Genomic DNA, 18905 nt, shown 5'->3' on the forward strand with positions numbered 1-18905 from the left:
CACCGGGCTAACACAGACAACCCAGATTAATTTAATTTACACTAATTCAGTACAATACGGTGGATCAAGTAATCAACAATCACAAAACAAACCATTTCTGTGCACTGCCATTGTGGCTTGTAGCATTTATTTTTTCTGAAATAGGTTGTGCTTCAGACTATTGAGGGTAGGGTAAGTCACTTAAGCTTATTTGTGTCAAACCTGTTACAGTTGTGTAGGACATTTCCATTTCGATGGCAGGCGCAAACTTTTTTTCCTACTGTAACTTCCAGGTATAAATACAGACTGGATTCTGCAAACACACATTTCACGCATCTGTTCCCTCTCTCACACATTGCTTGTGACATTTTCAGGTGAGTGTTGAATGAAGGGGATCATGATTTTGCATTATTCATGCTCTCTGTAATCCGAGTGATTTCTCTTTATTTGAGCATGTTATTGTGATTACGCAACGTTATTTCAACAATTCTACTCATCATGGCTATCCATTGTGTTGACACAGTGAAATTATACAAGGCCGCATGATTATGTTTAGTCTGTATTAAGATTTTTTTTAATGTAGCTATTGTGAAAGTTACCTGAATACGATGTGTTGGACAAGCCAAAATAAGATACTATTGGAGGAGATTAGCGTCAATGTTAACATTTATTTGTACCTTAGACAAAACATGCTAATAGGTTTTGGTCTACTTGCCTAACAAATTAATAGTTAATGCTGAAATCAAATATAATTGTTTTATATCATCAAAGAAATATACTTTTCATAAACATTTTTATATTTATAAACATATTTGAAGAAACATTTCCTTTTCAACATTTCTTTGCTCTTACCATAACCTGTTTCACCGTTACAGTGAATATTGCTGGTAGTCTGTGTTCTTTTAAACATAATAAACTTCAAACATCACTTGTGGAATACTACCCCCTCTCTCTGACATTTGTTAGCTTTTTTTTCATTTTCTAGCATCTCATCCTCTTAAGAACAGGAAGACAGAAAGCGAGCAGGAGATACGGAAGGTGTAAGGTGAGAAAACTGTCTGTTTTAACGTGTGACCTTTACATTTTAGGAATGTACTTCTTTGCTTTCAGCTAGAGTTGGCAACCATTCTGTGTATCAGAAGGGAGATAATTCAGTGGACAAGTGTCTCGCAAATTGGGGTGCGTGTCCCCCAGAGGTACGTACAGTACGCAAAACTCAAGACCATGGTGTAATCTGGTTTGGTGTAATCTGTAATGGTGGATTGTTTGTAGCTGTGGTGTATAAGCTATTTTATAGTGTAGTCTAATGATCATGTACCTTACTTCTAAAAGCGTAAAAAATATCAATACTGTATATCAGTTGGGTAACACAGATTGTAGGCATATAGCAAAAGGGTGAAAGGGTCATGATAGGTCTTAATATTAAGTAAACACAACTAAGAAAATAACTTAGTTTGTAATGACTGCTTTAGTGAGGAATCTGTTAAAAGGTGTTAACAGGTGTAAAAGTAAGTATTTAAAGCATCACTAAACATATAGGCTAAAACAATCCAATCTTTCTTCTACACATTTTTTAAACATTATGTTCAAGATTACTTTTAACTTCTCATTGAATGGATTATTCAATGACAACCCAGTCGACACAATTCTAACACTGGGCACGTTCATTCACAAAATTGAAATGACTTTGGTATGATATCTATCACGGTTAGGGTAGATTCATTTGAACTCACTATATTCAAGGAAATACTTGGTGAAGAAAATGTAATAATTGAAACTCTGAAATATCTATGCGTTACTAAAAAAATGTACAATCTCATTGTAAATGTAATTCTTTAAATGATTTGGGTTTAGACCCAAGACCTGATATTCATAACATGATGGACTGTTGGTGGATTGAAGTCTCATGATGCAAAAAGGTCATTTGTGACGAATCTGGGGGCTTGTCCAGAATTTGTCTTTTATCATTAAAGGATACTGGGATTTTTTAAAATTTATGTCAAGAATGTGTACCGGTATCACATGTTGCTGTGTCATCAAAATGATCATACATTCAGATTTGTCTGACGGTTGTCAATATCTGTACATTGTTACCACAAAAAAAGCAAATTATGGAATATAGTAATATTTTCGGTACCACAATGTCAAAGACGATGAATCACCTTACAGGAATTACACTGTTATACTTTGGTCTTTCAATTGTGTTTCTTTTGATCTGTGAGAAAACCAGAAAGCATTTTCTCTCTATGAATAATTTTTTGTCAATATAAAAATGTAAGTATTGAGGCTTACACTACAATCACAACATGCATTTAATCTGCAAATCACCAAAATATTCCAGGTAGATTAGGTTTTTATTCAGTTAACCTAATTTAAAGATCAGATTAGGATGAACAGATTAATACATGCACATTTTTTTGTATTGTAGTTTATAGAATAATACATGTAGGTCAAATTCTGGCAAATGCCAATAGTGATGTACTAGTCATAGTTATAAATGGAAGCTCTGAGTCAGTGTGACATGATTGTAGGGTGTGGGATCTTCTCACTCCAGCATTTACACCCTTCACTTGTTGTAGCTGGATTTACGCTGCACACTAATGTGACATTAGTAATCGTGAGTAGTAGTTCTATCTCAATTGCTTTTTATTTGTATTTAATTGTATTTGTACTATTAGGGATCCCGATTAGCTGTTGCCAAGGCAGCAGCTACTCTTCCTGGGGTCCAAACACATAATGGCACTTACATTACACAAAAAACAAATAATAAAACAGTACATCATATAAAAGTATTACACCACTACATATCTACAATACAAAATGTATAATACCACCATACAACAATATTACAATGTACGTGTGTGTAGAGTGAGTGCGCTAGCGTGTGTGTGCCTCTGTGTGTGTGTGTGTCTCTTTACAGTCCACCTTGTTCCATAAGGTGGTTTTATTCTGTTTTTTTTAAATCAGATTTTACTGCTTGCATGAGTTACTTAATGTGGAATAGAGTTCCATGTAATCATGGCTCTGTGTAGTACTGTGCGTTTCCCAAAGTCTGTTCTGGACTTGGGAACTGTGAAAAGACCCCTTGTGACATGTTGTGTGGGGTATGCGTGGGTTTCTGAGCTGTGTGCTAGTTTGAACAGACAGCTCTGTGCTTTCAACATGTCAGTACCTCTCGCAAAGACAAGTAGTGATGCAGTCAGTCTCTCCTCTACTTTGAGACAGCAGAGATTGACATGCATGCCATTGATGTTAGTTCTCCATGTACACTTAAGGGCCAACCGTGCTGCTCTGTTCTGGGTCAACTGTAATTTGCCGATGTCCCTCTTTGTGGCACTTGACCATATGACTGGGCAGTAGTCCAGGTGCGATAAAACTAGGGCCTGTAGGACTTGTTTTGTTGATAGGAATGTCAAGAAAGCAGAGCAGCACTTTATTACGGGCAGACAACCTCTCCCCATGTTAGCTACTGTTACATCAATGTGTTTTAACCATGACAGTTAACAATCCAAGGTTACACCAAGCAGTTTAGTCTCCTAAACTTGCTAAATTTTCACATTATTCATTAGAAGATTTAGTTGAGGTTCAGGGTTTTGTGAATGTTGGCCCAAATACAATGCTTATAGTCTTAACTATTTTGTTCTAGCTTTTTACTTGTCAGTGCTATCTGGGATCTTTGGGACATTCCTAACCTTAACCCCTATCCTTACCCTAACCCTAACTCTAACCTTAACCCTTACCGTAACCATTTAACATGTCAACCTTTATGGGGGTAGGGACGTCTTAAGGATCGCAGATAGCACAGGCCATTCTAAAACTGACTGCAGCTTTTTGTTAAGTGATTTCACTTGCTGTGATAGCTGATGTTTATAATGTTGAGCCATCAGCATACATAGACTCACAGGCTTTACTCAGTGCAAGTGGCAGGTCATTGGTAAAGATTTAAAAACATGAGGGCCTAGACAACTGACCTGGGGAATGCCCAACTCTACCTGGATTATGTTGGAGAGGCTTCCATTAAAGAACACAAAACAGCAACCACAAGCTTCTTATTATCAATTTATTTCAGCCAATCATCAGTGATTTGCCCTTCCCTATAAGTATGCTGAAAGTCAATTGTTGATTTGTTTACTCTGTAATAGCGTTGTATCTGGTCAAACACCATTTTTTCCAAAAGTTTACTAAGGATTTGTAGCAGGCTGTTTGAGCCAGTAAAGGGTGCTTTGCTATTCTTGGGTAGCGGAATGACTTTTGCTTCCCTCCAGGCCTGAGGGCACACGCTTTCCTGTAGGCCTAGATTGAACAGATGGCAAATAGGAGGGTCAATATAGTCCGCTATCATCCTCAGTAATTTTCCATCCAAGTTGTCAGACACAACATTTCTGCAACTACCGCCCCCTTACAAGCAACGTTTGAAATATGTTCTACCTTCTTGTGGCTTTGAGTCAGTGACTTATCACAGAATGAAATGTTACATTTGAGAAGTTAGACAATTATTTATTCACCTCTTCCACACTCACTTTACGGAATTCAAAATTACAATGCTTGTATTTCATAATTTGGTAATTTATTAATGGATGTGTAGGTTCAGGGTTTGTTGTTGGCATGTCATGCCTAAATTGGCTAATCTTGCCAATAAAAAAACTATGAAAGTAGTTGGCAATATCAGTGGGTTTTGTGATGAATGAGCCATCTGATTCAATGAATGATGGAGCTGAGTTCACCTTTTTGCCCAAAATTTTGCAAACTCTGGAAATACAGAAGTTGGACATAAATGTTCAAGAAACATCCTAACTTTGTAATATAAACTGCAATATCTTTTTTTTTAAATTGTCTGTAGGACTGGTATTATATGACCATCAAATTGAAAGTTAGTCTTCATGCTTATTTTACCATTTAGATTCATTCAATAATTTTGGACATAAATGTTAATGTAGCTGTGTCTAAGTCACCACTACAGTATAGTATTTACTCTAATCTATTTTTATAAATGTTTTTCTTCTCATTCAAAAAGAAAAATGGAATTAGAAGAAAGCATATTATAAATTGAACATAATATAATATTGGGGGAAAAAATCATATTCTGTTTAATACTGTCCTTTGTGGATCAAAGATCAAAAATAATGATTACTCTGCTTATAAATTCCTTCCTCCCCTACTGTAGTGTTATAGGTCAAAGAAAGCGAATCTACAAATCAATATCACCCACAGGTTCCTTCCAAAGCGCCAAGATCAGACAGATATTTTAGATATGGAAGCATAGTGAGTAATAAGAAAACTCAATGAGAAAAAAGTTTCAATATGATACAGAATTAATAACTTTCCATATGTAGTTGATTGTAAATATAGCATTTTGATAATCAAACCCAGTCCTAGACTGTAGTAAAAGCTGAACGTAATTGTCCTCAGTTGAGAGAAGTGTTGAAAGAAGTGTTAATATATCACAATCTTCTACTTGTAATGTCATTGTAGCACATCCATTCATCAAATCACACCCTACAAACCTGTGTGACATAAACATGTACTGTAGCTCTCAATTACAAATCCAAAAGATGTGCTTATTCATTTAATGCCTGTTTTATGTGACTTGATTCAATTGTCACTTTGCATTACAACAAATACTTTGCTTTGATCTGAGCTTTCTGTAAAGCAGAAATGTTTGGTTTTGCTAGTGAAGTGGAGATAAAAGTGAGAAGCCACAAAGAGCTTCAGTACTTTCTCTTTCTACTGAATTCCTGTTTCCTCTTCCTGGGTGAGAGCGTGCATTTGCAAATGTACACAGTGGTCACCCATAGACTTTTAAACATTTGAGGTATAGAGTTCTATGAGGTTGCCTTTAGAAGCTCTTGGGTAGCACTTTATTTTACAGTAATAAATGACCAGATATTTACATATTTACCTAAAAATGACATGATATAATTACATGTTTGTTTCTTTGGGAGTTTTAACAGATTTTGGTACCAAGTAGTCCTTTCAAGTATACTAAGCACAATAACGTAGCCATTGATACCACATTATTTCCTTCTAAATACAAGGTGAATGCCACTGAAACAGTACCAGCACCAGGGGTACGAGGAAAAAAAAGAATTGGAGCACCCTCTCCCCTTCCCTCTTTCCTGTGCTATATTTTTGAGATACCTGCTGCTATCAGTTCATCTCTGTACCCTCCACTGTCTGTGTAGTCAAAGGTTGCACCTGTGCACAACCACAAAATCTCTCAGCCCAGACTGTGTTTGAACTCCTCTCCCTTTCATTATGTCTGATAAAGGAACAAAGATACCATGCCTCCAAACCTGTAGCTGTCTAACATTTACCAAAGAGCAAATTTGTAACCCCCCCCCCTCTCTCTTATTATATTATATTGTAGCAATATGTTGTTTTAATGTCATACATTGAACAATATGCTGGACTGAATACAACATATCCTTACAAATAGGAACATACCTACATAATTGGTGCCCTGTGTGGAGATGATCTATTGCGATGTGTGTTTATTTACGATTGTTTATGTTGTCTACACATTTGCAGCGTGAGAGTCCACCTTTATCCACCACCACCCCTGCATTCCTAGGGGTAACATGCACTTAGCACTAACCATCCATTTCTGCTCTTCTGCACCAGGCCCAGGGATGCCACAGACTGAGAGTGAGAGGTTGAAGAGTGAGCGACTGAACAGTGGGCGACATCAGCAGCAGCGAGAGCGGCGGGGTGAACAGGGAGAGGAGCCAGACGCACGTACCCAGCCCAAAGATTCTGCCTCACCTCAGCTCTGTGCTCGTACCTCTGTTACGCAGGTACTGGTTGAGCTGTTACTGTGGTTTCAAGCAAAATTTGAGCCAGATTTACAAAGAAAAATAATAATACATAACGAATACTAAAATAAACATGAATTGAAAGTTAAGAGCTCAAGCTAAAGTGTACATCAATTGGTTTCATACCGTTTGCTTTTTCATTTGGTTTTTGGTCTACAATTTTTTTGTATAATAATACTAATTTAAGACTATTAAAGCTAGAATCCATAAAAATAACAAAGCCACACCCAGCCTCTGTTTCGATAAAAAGCTGAGGGATGGACCTAAAGAAATGGAACCACTCTCAAATTCATAGACTACGCTATGGATGCAAGGACTGGCCATCCATGATATCAAAATGACCGTTTTAACCATGTTTTGAGGCTATACAGTGGTTGTTTACATTTACTTTGTTTACAAACATTGAAGGAAAACAAACTTTTATTTTCTGATGGGGTGCGACAGTTGAACTAAGCTTATCAGGCCTTTATAAGTTATTGTCTTCAAGAATCAATGGGTAATTGTTAAGTCCAAACATTAATGTTGCAACTAAGGATTCTAGCTTGGAGGAAATATTTATATTTTCATTACATGGAATATTTGTTGTCCTTATAGTGAGAGGAATGATGTAAATACATGTCCATTATTCATAGATGGGCTTCCCATTGATGATCAGACATGGAGGTTCACTTATGGCCTCGTCTCAGCTCCAAAGCATATTGTCACAGCAGGTATGATATTCCTTCTTATACCTCCTATTATAACGCGTCCCGATGCCCTATTCTGACCTGAGATACATGTAACCCATACATTATTGTTTCAGTTTCACTGACATTAGCACAAGAAAGTTGCTTGTATTTGCTCGGAGAACTCCCTGCTGGTGAAAGGGGGTACTGTAAGTATCTTGTTGCGTGTCCTCCCCAGTGTTCCAGTGAGGAGGAGGGGAGACCGGTCCTGCAACGGGTGTCTCTGTGCCCCCAGTTGAGCCAGCACAGACCCTCTGTTCTACGCCAGGGTGTTCAGGCTGCCCACGTACGACCGCAGGGTACGCTTTGCTCTGACTGACTCTCTGCAGCCCCCTTGCGTACACATGTTTTTTATTTATTTTTTATTTCACCTTTATTTAACCAGGTAGGCCAGTTGAGAACAAGTTCTCATTTACAACTGCGACCTGGCCAAGATAAAGCATAGCAGTGCGACAAAAACAACAACACAGAGTTACACATGGGATAAACAATAGAAACATCTATATAGTGTGTGCAAATGTAGTATGTCTTAGGAGAAGATATAAAGCCAGCTTGTAGTCCTAAAAAATGGAAATGAGTTTCCTCTGGTTCGTTCAGCCATTCTTATGGGGAAAATGAATGGGGAAAGAATACGGTTTTGGGAGAAGGTTAACACAGGCTTAGGAGATCTTATACGTTTGGTTATATGAGATAATATCAGTCAGTTGACATGACATTTATGAATTATGAAGCCTTCATGTGCTTTTTTTCATTACATACAGTAAATGCTTCAAAATGCACAAAAAGTGACGTTAGCTGATGAAGATTATCTCATAGAACAAAACGTATAAGATCTCCTGAGCCTGTGTTTACCACAGACATATAAAACTCCATTCATTTCCCTTTAGGCTTTGTTCCACGGACCATGGCGGTGTTGGTGCTTACTAAAAGACGCCATTATTATTGCTCTCTATAAAACAGCTCTTTATGGAGAAAGACCTACTGTAGAAACACTGTCCATGACCCTCAAGTGTATAATGGATGTATAGAATCCATAACTAACCCCACAGTACACTTCTGTCCGCTTGGACTGACACGCTGCAGCATCCTTACATTCACAACTGGACCATTAAATCATTGTCAAAACATTTCCCCTTTTCCCTCACCCTATATAATGTGTGTGTACAGTCACACTTTTCAATGGAAACACTAGCGGCTTTAAAAGCATGTTGTCATTCCATATGTTGCATACAATTCTATACAACCATTATACTGTACATTATTCAAAGGAGGTTCATGGAAAGTGTATCTAGGTCTTTCTCCATGAAGATCAATTTTTCTCTACCTTCTGCTTCTCCAGCACCATGCACTCTAACAGAGGCCAGTTCAGCTCAGCCCATCTCACTGTGCAAGGTGGAGGTGGACACAGGGAGCCGTGGACAGTCCTCTCCCCCACACTCTGAGCACTCTCCTGGGCCAACTCGTCACCCCTCTCCCCTGAGGACAGCCAGTCCTAAGCAGAGCTCCATCATCACCAGGCAACATGAGTGAGTTCCGCGTGTGTGTGTGCGTCTGTGTGCATGTACGTGCATCTAAGCTTGTGCGCGCGCATGTGACATGAACAGAAACTGCATAAACAATGCCAGGTTGGTTTGATTGATTGCGTTAAATCCTAAGTTTGTAATATTCCTCCCCTCATTCTGCAGGGCAGGTCACCCAGCCTTAGAGGGGTCCAGTGCTCTGTTTCTCAACGGACTCTGCTGCTGGCCTGGCTGCGATGCAGTATTTGAAGAATTTCCCAGTTTTTTGAAGTAGGTAATGAGCACCAGTATATTTCATTAGTCATTGTGATACAGTTGTTGCGCTGTTGTTTATAGTCATAACTGTGATGCTCTTTATGGTGTTTCCAGACACCTCCACTCTGACCATGGTCATGGAGACAGAAGCATTGCACAGTGGAGGGTACAACAAGACATGGTGCAATTCATGGAGACCCAGGTTTGTTCCTGTAGTTCTACATATTATAGAGTTTTACAGAAAAACTACAACTAGTGAACACAGACAACCGAGAAAGGTTGTAAAGCTCCAAGTCCAACTAAGTGAAAATGCGGCCCTTAATGAACATTCTCTCTTTTTTAGCTGACTGTGGAAAAACAGAAACTCTTCGCAATGCAACTTCATCTGCACCTATCTGGACACAAATCAACTGTCTTGGTAACTTCTCAAGGCTTCCCTCTTTTGGCTAATTCCCTCAAGTGACTATAGTAACCGGCCATTGTCCATTATCCTGCATTTTTTAAGACAATTTCTATCTACCCCAACTTGTCCTTGTTGAATGTCTGTGTTGTTGGGTCATGGTCTCTCTCCCTGTCAGAAGGCAGGTTCAGACTGGCCCTACAGGCACAGCCTGTCACTAGGCCTGCCCCAGAACCCAGCCCTGGCCCGGGTGCCAGATGGAGTGTCAAGCTGCACCACTAAAGAGCCAGAGGAGCTGGTGCAGCACGAGTATTGGCCCTCTGCTGCTCCCCACCACCTACGGCCAGGTAACACTGCCCCCCCTCCCGCTCTTCTTAAGCCCGAGGGAGTTCCACTCCATTTTGTTTCTGAATGCCACTCTGAGTGCATTCCTACAAGTGTTTTGCTTGTCTGTTTTGGTAATGTTGCCTTTCGCGTTGCTGTGAAATCTGATCCAAACTCAAGACCTGGTATGTTTGCTTTCGTTGGCCTTCCCACAGATCTTATCCCGAGTGTTGAGTGTTACAAATACAACAACATTAGGCCACTGTACACCTACGCCTGCATGATAAGATGGGTGAGTTGTCTGATTTAGACAGTAGTGTCTCTCTGAACACTTGTGTAAAAGGAGCACTTGAGAAAAGTGAAAGGTAGACTGCCGAGAGTCTGGCTGAGTGGCTGAGGAACACACAGTTTGCTCAGTAGTTCATGCGTCCTTGTTGTGGACTGCAAGACAGCGACAAGTGTGACATTAATATAAAATCTGTTGTATTGGACTACATGTGTAGCAATACTTCAATCTATGTCTAGACCTCATGTGAGTTCTTTCAATTGCACAAGCATATTGTGACTGTCCACCATGTCTGTCTGCAGTCTATACTGGAGTGTCCAGACAAGCAGCGCTCTCTGAATGACATCTACAACTGGTTCACCACCATGTTCTTCTACTTCCGACACAACACGGCCACATGGAAGGTTAGGCTCATTATTGGATCATTATGCTCGCTTTCATATGAGTCCTATATTTGAGTCTTGAGCAATATTAGCTCCTGAACTCCTTACACAAGCTGTATTCATTTGCCACCACAGAACGCTGTCCGTCATAATCTTAGCCTCCACAAGTGTTTTGTGCGAGTGGAGGGAGGCAAGGGGGCCGTCTGGACAGTGGATGAAATGGAATATCAAAGGAGAAAGGGACAAAAATACCACAGGTAGACAGACCTATGCTTTGGATGTGCTCTCTTGATTCATTCTTAGTTTTGCAGCTTCATTCCAACTCAACAAGTGAGGGTGCTATTGTTAACCCTGTTAATAAAACACAGCTTAACCCACCCGCTAACAAAGGCATGTTTTTAAAAATTATATTGTAATAATATGAACCATCTTTTCAGGGATCATCATGTGAAATGGCTGGCACCCTACTCCTTATTTCGTCCAGAGGAACCTTGAACATAGCCACCCCTTCAGTGAATGAAAAACTACTGGAAAAGGAAGTCACTAGGACCTATAACTGAATCAGGTATTTTTTAACAGGGCTGGAGAAAAAGCCCTCCAGGAGGGTTGACCAGTCCTGGTCTACAGTATCTACAGAACCTATCATCACCTTCTTTGTTCAGCAGCAGATGGTGCTCCAACATAGCACAGCCCAGGACTCTTTTGCCTCTAGACTCTCTTATCATGAAGATGTGTGCACGGCTGACGGCTGGAATGGCTATATGTTTTGCAGCATTTGAAAGAAAAATATATACTTAGCAATCATTTGTCAATCAAAACATAGTGAAAAGGTAAACAATTGTTTTGTTGTGTTGGCTACATACAGTATACTCTATCCCACTGGGCTAATCATTGTAAACTGTTGTTTTGAGGGTGGAATTTCAACCATAGGATTATGTCAACATTTTAATAAATTTTCAACATAGACAAACCTCGTATGAAATATAATGAATTTGTACCTTTGAAATAATGTCAGATCATCACTCAATAAGTCAGACAACAAACTTCTGGCTGATTTATTGAGTGGGTGAATAAAGGTTGAAATCTCATTGTTCAACGTTTTTACCAAATATTACCCAAATGTCCTCGTTGAAATGAAATGGTGTGCCCAGTGGGGTGTTACAGCAAGAAAGTACAATTTTACATTGTGTACAACAACAAAAAATACTCTGCAATTAAATGTATCTTTGGTTATATCTTGTGGATGTGATCTGTCTAATCAATCTATCCTTTAAAGGAAGGGGGTTACTCTGATATCTCATCAAAACAATGGATCTAACATTCCATTGACATCAAGCTAAATATTGTCTATACAGTAGCATTTGGTTTCTAAACATCTCCATTGTGTTTTTTTTGTTCCACTGCTATTAATCCGTTTTGCCACAGACCCAGCAGTTGTCCTTCTGTGTGAACCAGGCTTTCCCTAGAAAGGGTTATCCAGTTATTTATATCCAGAGTTACTTTTCTAAAGGACAACATGTCTTTATCTGGTGTGCATGGGTAAGCATGAGACTGTTTGATATGAGCAAACCTCAGTCTGGACCAGATCCATGGAAGTTAATGCTAAGTTAATGTATGTGCTTTCCAAATTCAAAAGTATACTAAAACCATTTAACTGTAATTCCATATTAGGGGGGGGGGGTGTTTTTGCACATTCCTTTTCTCTACCAGAGAGAGAAAATGCACCCCCCCAATATGCAAATTACCCCCATATTTGTTTTAAGTCTGTAAAGTGTCTACCTCGTCTCTCTCACTGACAATCTCACATCCACAAACCTGCTAGCTCTCAGAAAAGGTCCTCAGGCAAGGTATTTTTGACAGGACAAGACAGAGAGAGTACAGTAAATATGACACATTTCCACTTTTCAGACCTTGATTACACATTTCAGGGCATAGTCATAAATAATAACTAGCAATTGCCTGTTCAAGGCAACCACTAACATATAAAAGTGTTCACCTGTAAATCAAGAACAAACTGATTTCATATCATGATTCACATTTTTACTCATAACAGATACATAGATACATCAGATTCACATTCTGACCTGTACTTATAGCAACGTAACGTCCAAAAGGACCATAATAAAATACAGATTTTGCAAGCTAGCACTTAATCGGCGGGTATGTTTGTGTATGAATGGATAAGTGTACCCTTTGGATAAAACAATTTGGTTCTGTTATCATTCTGTCACAGCTCAGAAATACTGTATGACCTGGTGACTGCAGTCTTGACAGAGTTGTAGTCCTTTTCCAGCTCTCAGTGTTTTGCTGTTGGGAATTATGGTTTCAAAGGTCCCAGACGAGTATCACAGCCCTCCAAGCCCAGCCTACGGGGGACACACTTGAACCCAATCTATAATTTTTTTTATCCTGTTTTATATATAACGGGATTCATGTCTGATTTGAATTTTATAATGATTGCAAGATATAAATTCAAAGGATTTATTTCAGAGAAATGGCATTGTCTGTGTCTTCCCATAAGTGATTCCTCTGTGATGGTGCCACTCAATCTTTGAGAGAGAAGACGGTGTATCTAAACAGAGAACATGAACAGAAAGCTGGTTTCCATTTCACTGGATGGGGTTGTCCCACCGGAGGCCATGACAAGCTTCTGATGCCGTCTGACAGCCCAGAACTTTCCACCACTTTGATGCCATGACATTTGAATGGAGCAGCCTGGGGGGAGACAGATGATAACTTGCATGAGTTTACCCATTTCTCTGTCTCCTGCTGGCGGGCTGTATAAAGTATAATTGCTCAGAGCATGATTAAAGTCCTTCAGCGAGGTGTAAACACATTAAACACACCCCTTGAACTCCCTTAGCAGTCAAAAGAGAGACGCAACACCCTTGTGACTTTGAAACATATCTCATAGCCTCAGATAAAATAATAAAAGAAAAATGAATTGTGATGTGCTTCACAACAGTTGACACAGAGGGACAGTTTATACTACATTTAAGGTTAATCCCTTGGGTGGATTTACATGCCCACCGGTTCTTGGCTATTGCAATGGAATTGTCCCATTTTGGCACTAAACATGCTTTTGTTAACAACAATACTATTGTCTGTGATTTCACACAGCAGAGCTACACATAGCTATGCATCTACACTCATTGACTCAAATACACACGCACACACAACCACAATGACAGACAACCCCCTTCCTCACCAGCACATCGGCATATTCACCCACGCATGCACGCGCACGCACGCACGCACGCACGCACACACACACACACACACACACACACACACAGATTCTAGTAGAGAGCAGAATGATGCGTAGCCCCATCTCCTTGGTTATGACAGAGTTATGCAAACCAGATGAATGGCTTGATCCAACACTCCATGCCCCATTGCCTAAATGCTATCCACCCCAATATCCCCCCTCCACGCACACACACACCACCACCAACACCACCATTCCGCTAGGGTGAGAGGTTGTTAACGTTCAAAGAAACCACACTGGCATCTTTTGAGTTGGGTAAATTAAGTCCGTTGTGGTAACTTGAACAACTAGATGTTAACGGCCTTCATCCATGTCTAAATGTTATGGATGTTTTCTCCCCCCAAAAATGTACTTTGGAATTATTGTATATCCTTGCACAAGAAGATTATTCCCAATATGTTTTTTTTAAGCCTGTTGACAATCATTTGTTTTAGCTGTTTTCCAAACATTCCCATCCCTGATAACCTACTGAATGTCAATAAAACTATAACTATATGCTATAAACCATTACAGTAATCCAGATAAATTTGAGCTGATCTGTCTCATTACTTTTGAAGAGCTATCTTGGAGAATGATCTGTGCCAAATGAAAAGAGCATACATCATTGATGAGTTAAAGCATTACCAGAAACATATTTGTTTGCAGTTTCCTGCACTTAGCACTAAGGAATGATAGATTTATACTTTCATTGGACAGATGTTCCAGACTCCCAAATTCCATCTCTGCAGCCTGAGTACTATCATTAGTATGCTTTGGAGGAAATATGTCCAACAACTTGCCTATTGAGCAAGTTATGGCTCTGTTATGGCTAAAATGCAGTGGTGTAAAGTACTTTAGTAAAAATACTTTAAAGTACTGCTTAAGTAGTTTTTTGAGTATCTGTACTTTACTTTATTATTTATATTTTTGAGAACTTTTACTTCACTACATTCACTACATACAGTACAAGAAAATATTGTACTTTTTATTCCATACATTGTCCCTGACAACCAAAAGTATATTTTGAATGATTAGCAAGACAGGAAAATTATCAAAATCACGCACTTATCAAGAGAAAACATGTGGTCATCCCTACTGCCTCTGGCCTGGCGGACTCACTAAACACAAATGCATATTTTGTAAATAATGTTGGAGTGTTGGAGTGTGCCCCTGGCTATACATACATTTTAAAAACAAGAAAATGGTGCCATCTGCTTTGCTTAATATAGGGAATTTTAAATTATTTATTTTAGCAGTAACATTTACTTTTGATACTTAAGTATATTTAAAACCAAATACTTTTAGTCTTTTACTGAAGTATTATTTTACTGGGTAACTTTTACTTTTACCTGAGTCATTTTCTATTAAGGTATCCTTACTTTTACTGAGGTATGACAATTGGATACTTATTCCACCACTGGTATTTCCTTTCACCCACTGGTTATTCAAACTCAGAGAACTAAGGCTTGTGAAGGCCAACAACAACAGGGTATGTCATGTCCACAATACATATTCACAGAAAAGTTTGATATTTTAATGTTTTTGGTCAAAGCACATAGAAGGTTGGTTCAACACCAGGTGGTGATTTTTTCGGTATTGAGGCAGCAAGTTTGTGAGAGAACACCCACACGCAGAGGTGGCATCTCAACTCCTGGACCTGTATCCTGTTTTACATCTCGTAAGGGATATTATTAATTTCCAGCTCAGGAAACTCTGTCACACACACCCTGAATGTAAATGACACTGGTGTCTAGATCAACCCAAGGTACTGGAATCACCCAGCCAATGAATGACTTATGTGGCGACTTAGGAATGTCAACGAACAACGTTTTTAAAAATCATTTTAATTTGATTCTTTCTAATATCCATGTGTTCATTATGCATTTTTAAACAAATATTTCCACGAACATCAGATCTGACCGTTTTATGCATAATTATTAATTGTGTAACTTTTCCACAACGTTGGTTTTTCACCCTAAGAACAACCAGGGCTATGGTTTATAATTCATGATGATTTATCATACCAAAACACTCAATCTTAACAAAACACAATAATCAGCTTAGTAAAGGAAGAGAGTTTAGCTGTCATTGCAGTTCAATTGAAGTAAAATTCTCCATCATTCTCTGTCATCCCAAAATATGAATAAAGGCAGGTGGTAGTCACACTACATTTCCTTTGGGCCAGTTGACCTAGGGATCACACAAAGTCACAGCGCCATCATCAGTCATACTGTAGCTATTGCTCTATGAAACATCAGGATGATCTCTCCTAAAATGTGTCTATATTTCTATCCCTACACTTTCAGGGATACACTGACTCAGAACAAAATACATTAAGGAATTTAGATGGAGATGACAATGAACGAGAAAGGGAGGAGGGAGACAAGTGGGCATGGCCACTGAGTTCATGCTGTGCAATTTAAGAAAGATGTTGCTGCTGTCATTGTTCATGTGGCAGCGTGGGGTAATTCCAGTGTCTGGGAACTTCAGCGATTCCTGCAGCTTGGTGGCATACAACAGGCGAGTGGAGAAAGGGCAACCATGAGGGGTGGATAAGACAGGTATTCACATCACAGCAAAGCCATTCCTCACCTGCCTGTAAACTCCCAAAACAAACCAGGGGTCTCCATTGGCCATTGTGCAAAATGGTAGCTAACCTTCAACACTATGGAGCAAGATCTCAGTGAAAAATCTTCCTTAGTGAGTAACTGAAAGGCAAAGACAAATGTGGGTGGTCCCTTGATGTCAACTGTGTTAATCTACAGTGACAAAAAGGAAAGATGACTCATCATCATTGTGACCAAGGGGTGTCCTTTCTAGGTCCACCTGGGCACCGTGGGCCTACTTCATGAAATTCCATATACTCTCTACACGCTAATGATGACTCATTGACACTATACTGTTCTGGGAAGTAATGTCCACTGGGAACTAAGCTTTCCTTTTTGAGGAGGTGACTTATCCATTACAGGATTCAGTTCCAAATTGGTAGTGAACACCACATAGTATAGTACTGGCTCAACTATTTACACTTGTTTTAAAGTTTTCCAGAAAACACTCGCCTAACAAAATCTTAAGCAGGGACAACAGAGCGATGTCTTACTTAAACAGGAAGCTACCATAGGGAACTAGGCTACCTATTTAAATTGTTTGGTAGACCAATTAACATTGCAATTGTAATTGTAATTGTCAATTTGGTCAATAAAAAAGTATTTCACATTTAAAAATGAAACTGGATTAAGTTTTCGTTTCTGATTCGTACTCATTCAATATAGTTCAGTCCCGAAATGCAAATAAAAACAGGACAGAAAGAACATCTCACATTGGTCTTGCTAGAGGAAAAAAGTGTCAGTTCCTATTCACTCTGCTCTGCCTGGCATTGAGGTAGTTAACTATGACATGGTTGGCTTGGTCAGAGGTAGCAAGAATGGGACAAGCGCCTTCAACAGTAGAGCTCAGAGGGCGTTGGAGGAAGAAGAACAAGCTCATAACACCTGCCAGCACTAATTTAACGCAAAATTCTAATATTGCCCGGATTTGTCATTCCGACGTTTTCAGAGGAGGATTTACTGGTAAATGGAAACGTAAGAGATTTCTAAAGCATCACGTAATTCCTATTGACTATAATTAAAGGAAAAACTTTTTGACAACTTGCGAAACCTTAACAAAGCAGCGAAGCCGAATTACAAGTTGCCTTACAGAGATACACATTTTCTACTTTTAGTTTGGAAGTCTACTCAACGCCACGGAATGTGAAATCTAGTCTACTGTCCATCGACATCGCCGGCAGAGCCAACCTGCATTTCAAGTGAGTTTAATACTAATTTATTTTTAGAGCACGTTTGTGTCACAGAGAAAGGCCAATTGTTGTCTTGAAAACGAGTCTACTTTTCTTGCAATACCATTGTGTAATGCATATTGGCCTGTGGGCATCTTCAGTCGCAGTTAGAGCGCGCTAGGCTTACGCTATAGGCTACAAGGAGTCCAACAATTTCTAAAGCTTTATAGGTAACGTTATAACTCATAACATCCTCAGGATTCAGAAATAATGTCTTAGTCAAGTCATACTACAGAAACGGTGTTATAAAAAAAAGGTGTAGGCTACGTGTACTGCTTTGCCAAAATGTTCCAAAACCCTTACCATCCTGGCATGCGTTTGCTTATGAATTATTTATTTATGAAGCAGCTATAAAGACATTAGCAATAACGAGGTTATAAAGGCTTTATTAAAAACGTGGTTCAACGTAAGAGTTTTTGCCCCATCAGCCTCCCTCAAAATGATACAATTATGGCAAATGATTCCACATGCTCTGATGTTTCCTTATTTCACATTTGCAAATATGCCTACTTTCCTGATGGGGCTTTTATTAGGCTCTCTATCATCTCATTTTAGGTTTACTGATCTGATTGATAATGTTGGTATGAAATCACTCCCCACATGGCAGGCAAACTTCTGCCTGAGTTGATTATTTCTTATTTTCGTTACAAACTCCTGAGCCAACTTTTTGAGGACCAGAGATGAGGTTTCAAAATGCACATGATATGTTTCCCGCTTAGTGTGCCTATGTATAATTCATACTCTGCTTTCCTGGCTGAAGAGCTTCTGCATAATGTATTTTAAGTTAAAAGCACAACACTTTTTATGACCTAGGGGTAAATCCATTTGAATTCAATCACTTTTTGACAGCATCCCTTTTAATTTAAACATAACTTTCCATACATGTTTGCTCATGGAAGAAGTAGTCAGAATGTGACTTTTTGGTAGAGCCCCACCGATAAGGGATTTTTGGATCCGATACCGATTTTAGAGTGGAAATATTAACCAATAACTGATATATTTGCCAATATATTTAGGAGCACCAGAAAGACACATTTTTTAAATTGAAAAACAGTGTGTTACTCTAGTGAAAGGAGAATAAACTGAAGATTCCAGCAAATAACGTGCCTCTGAAGACTGAACTGCCTCATGCTAGCCAG

At 39.1% G+C, this 18905-nt stretch overlaps 1 protein-coding gene across 2 annotated transcripts in view; it reads left to right on the forward strand.

Moving 5' to 3' along the window:
* LOC111966330 (histone-lysine N-methyltransferase SUV39H1-like) overlaps positions 1-11919 on the forward strand; it is a 55719-nt gene extending 43800 nt beyond the window's left edge. The window contains exons 6-17 of one of the 2 annotated variants that reach the window (XM_070444409.1): positions 6601-6773; positions 7424-7501; positions 7695-7815; positions 8856-9042; positions 9202-9306; positions 9406-9493; positions 9635-9709; positions 9870-10038; positions 10231-10307; positions 10604-10705; positions 10820-10941; positions 11122-11919. In XM_070444409.1, coding sequence (XP_070300510.1) covers positions 6601-6773; positions 7424-7501; positions 7695-7815; positions 8856-9042; positions 9202-9306; positions 9406-9493; positions 9635-9709; positions 9870-10038; positions 10231-10307; positions 10604-10705; positions 10820-10941; positions 11122-11179 — 1355 coding nt within the window. In that variant the 3' untranslated portion in view covers positions 11180-11919. The remainder of the gene's footprint in view (positions 1-6600; positions 6774-7423; positions 7502-7694; positions 7816-8855; positions 9043-9201; positions 9307-9405; positions 9494-9634; positions 9710-9869; positions 10039-10230; positions 10308-10603; positions 10706-10819; positions 10942-11121) is intronic. The other variant, XM_070444410.1, reaches the window with a different exon arrangement.
* The last annotated feature ends 6986 nt before the right edge of the window (positions 11920-18905 follow it).

Source organism: Salvelinus sp. IW2-2015, linkage group LG7 (assembly GCF_002910315.2).
Source record: "Salvelinus sp. IW2-2015 linkage group LG7, ASM291031v2, whole genome shotgun sequence".
Taxonomy (NCBI): Eukaryota; Metazoa; Chordata; class Actinopteri; order Salmoniformes; family Salmonidae; genus Salvelinus; species Salvelinus sp. IW2-2015.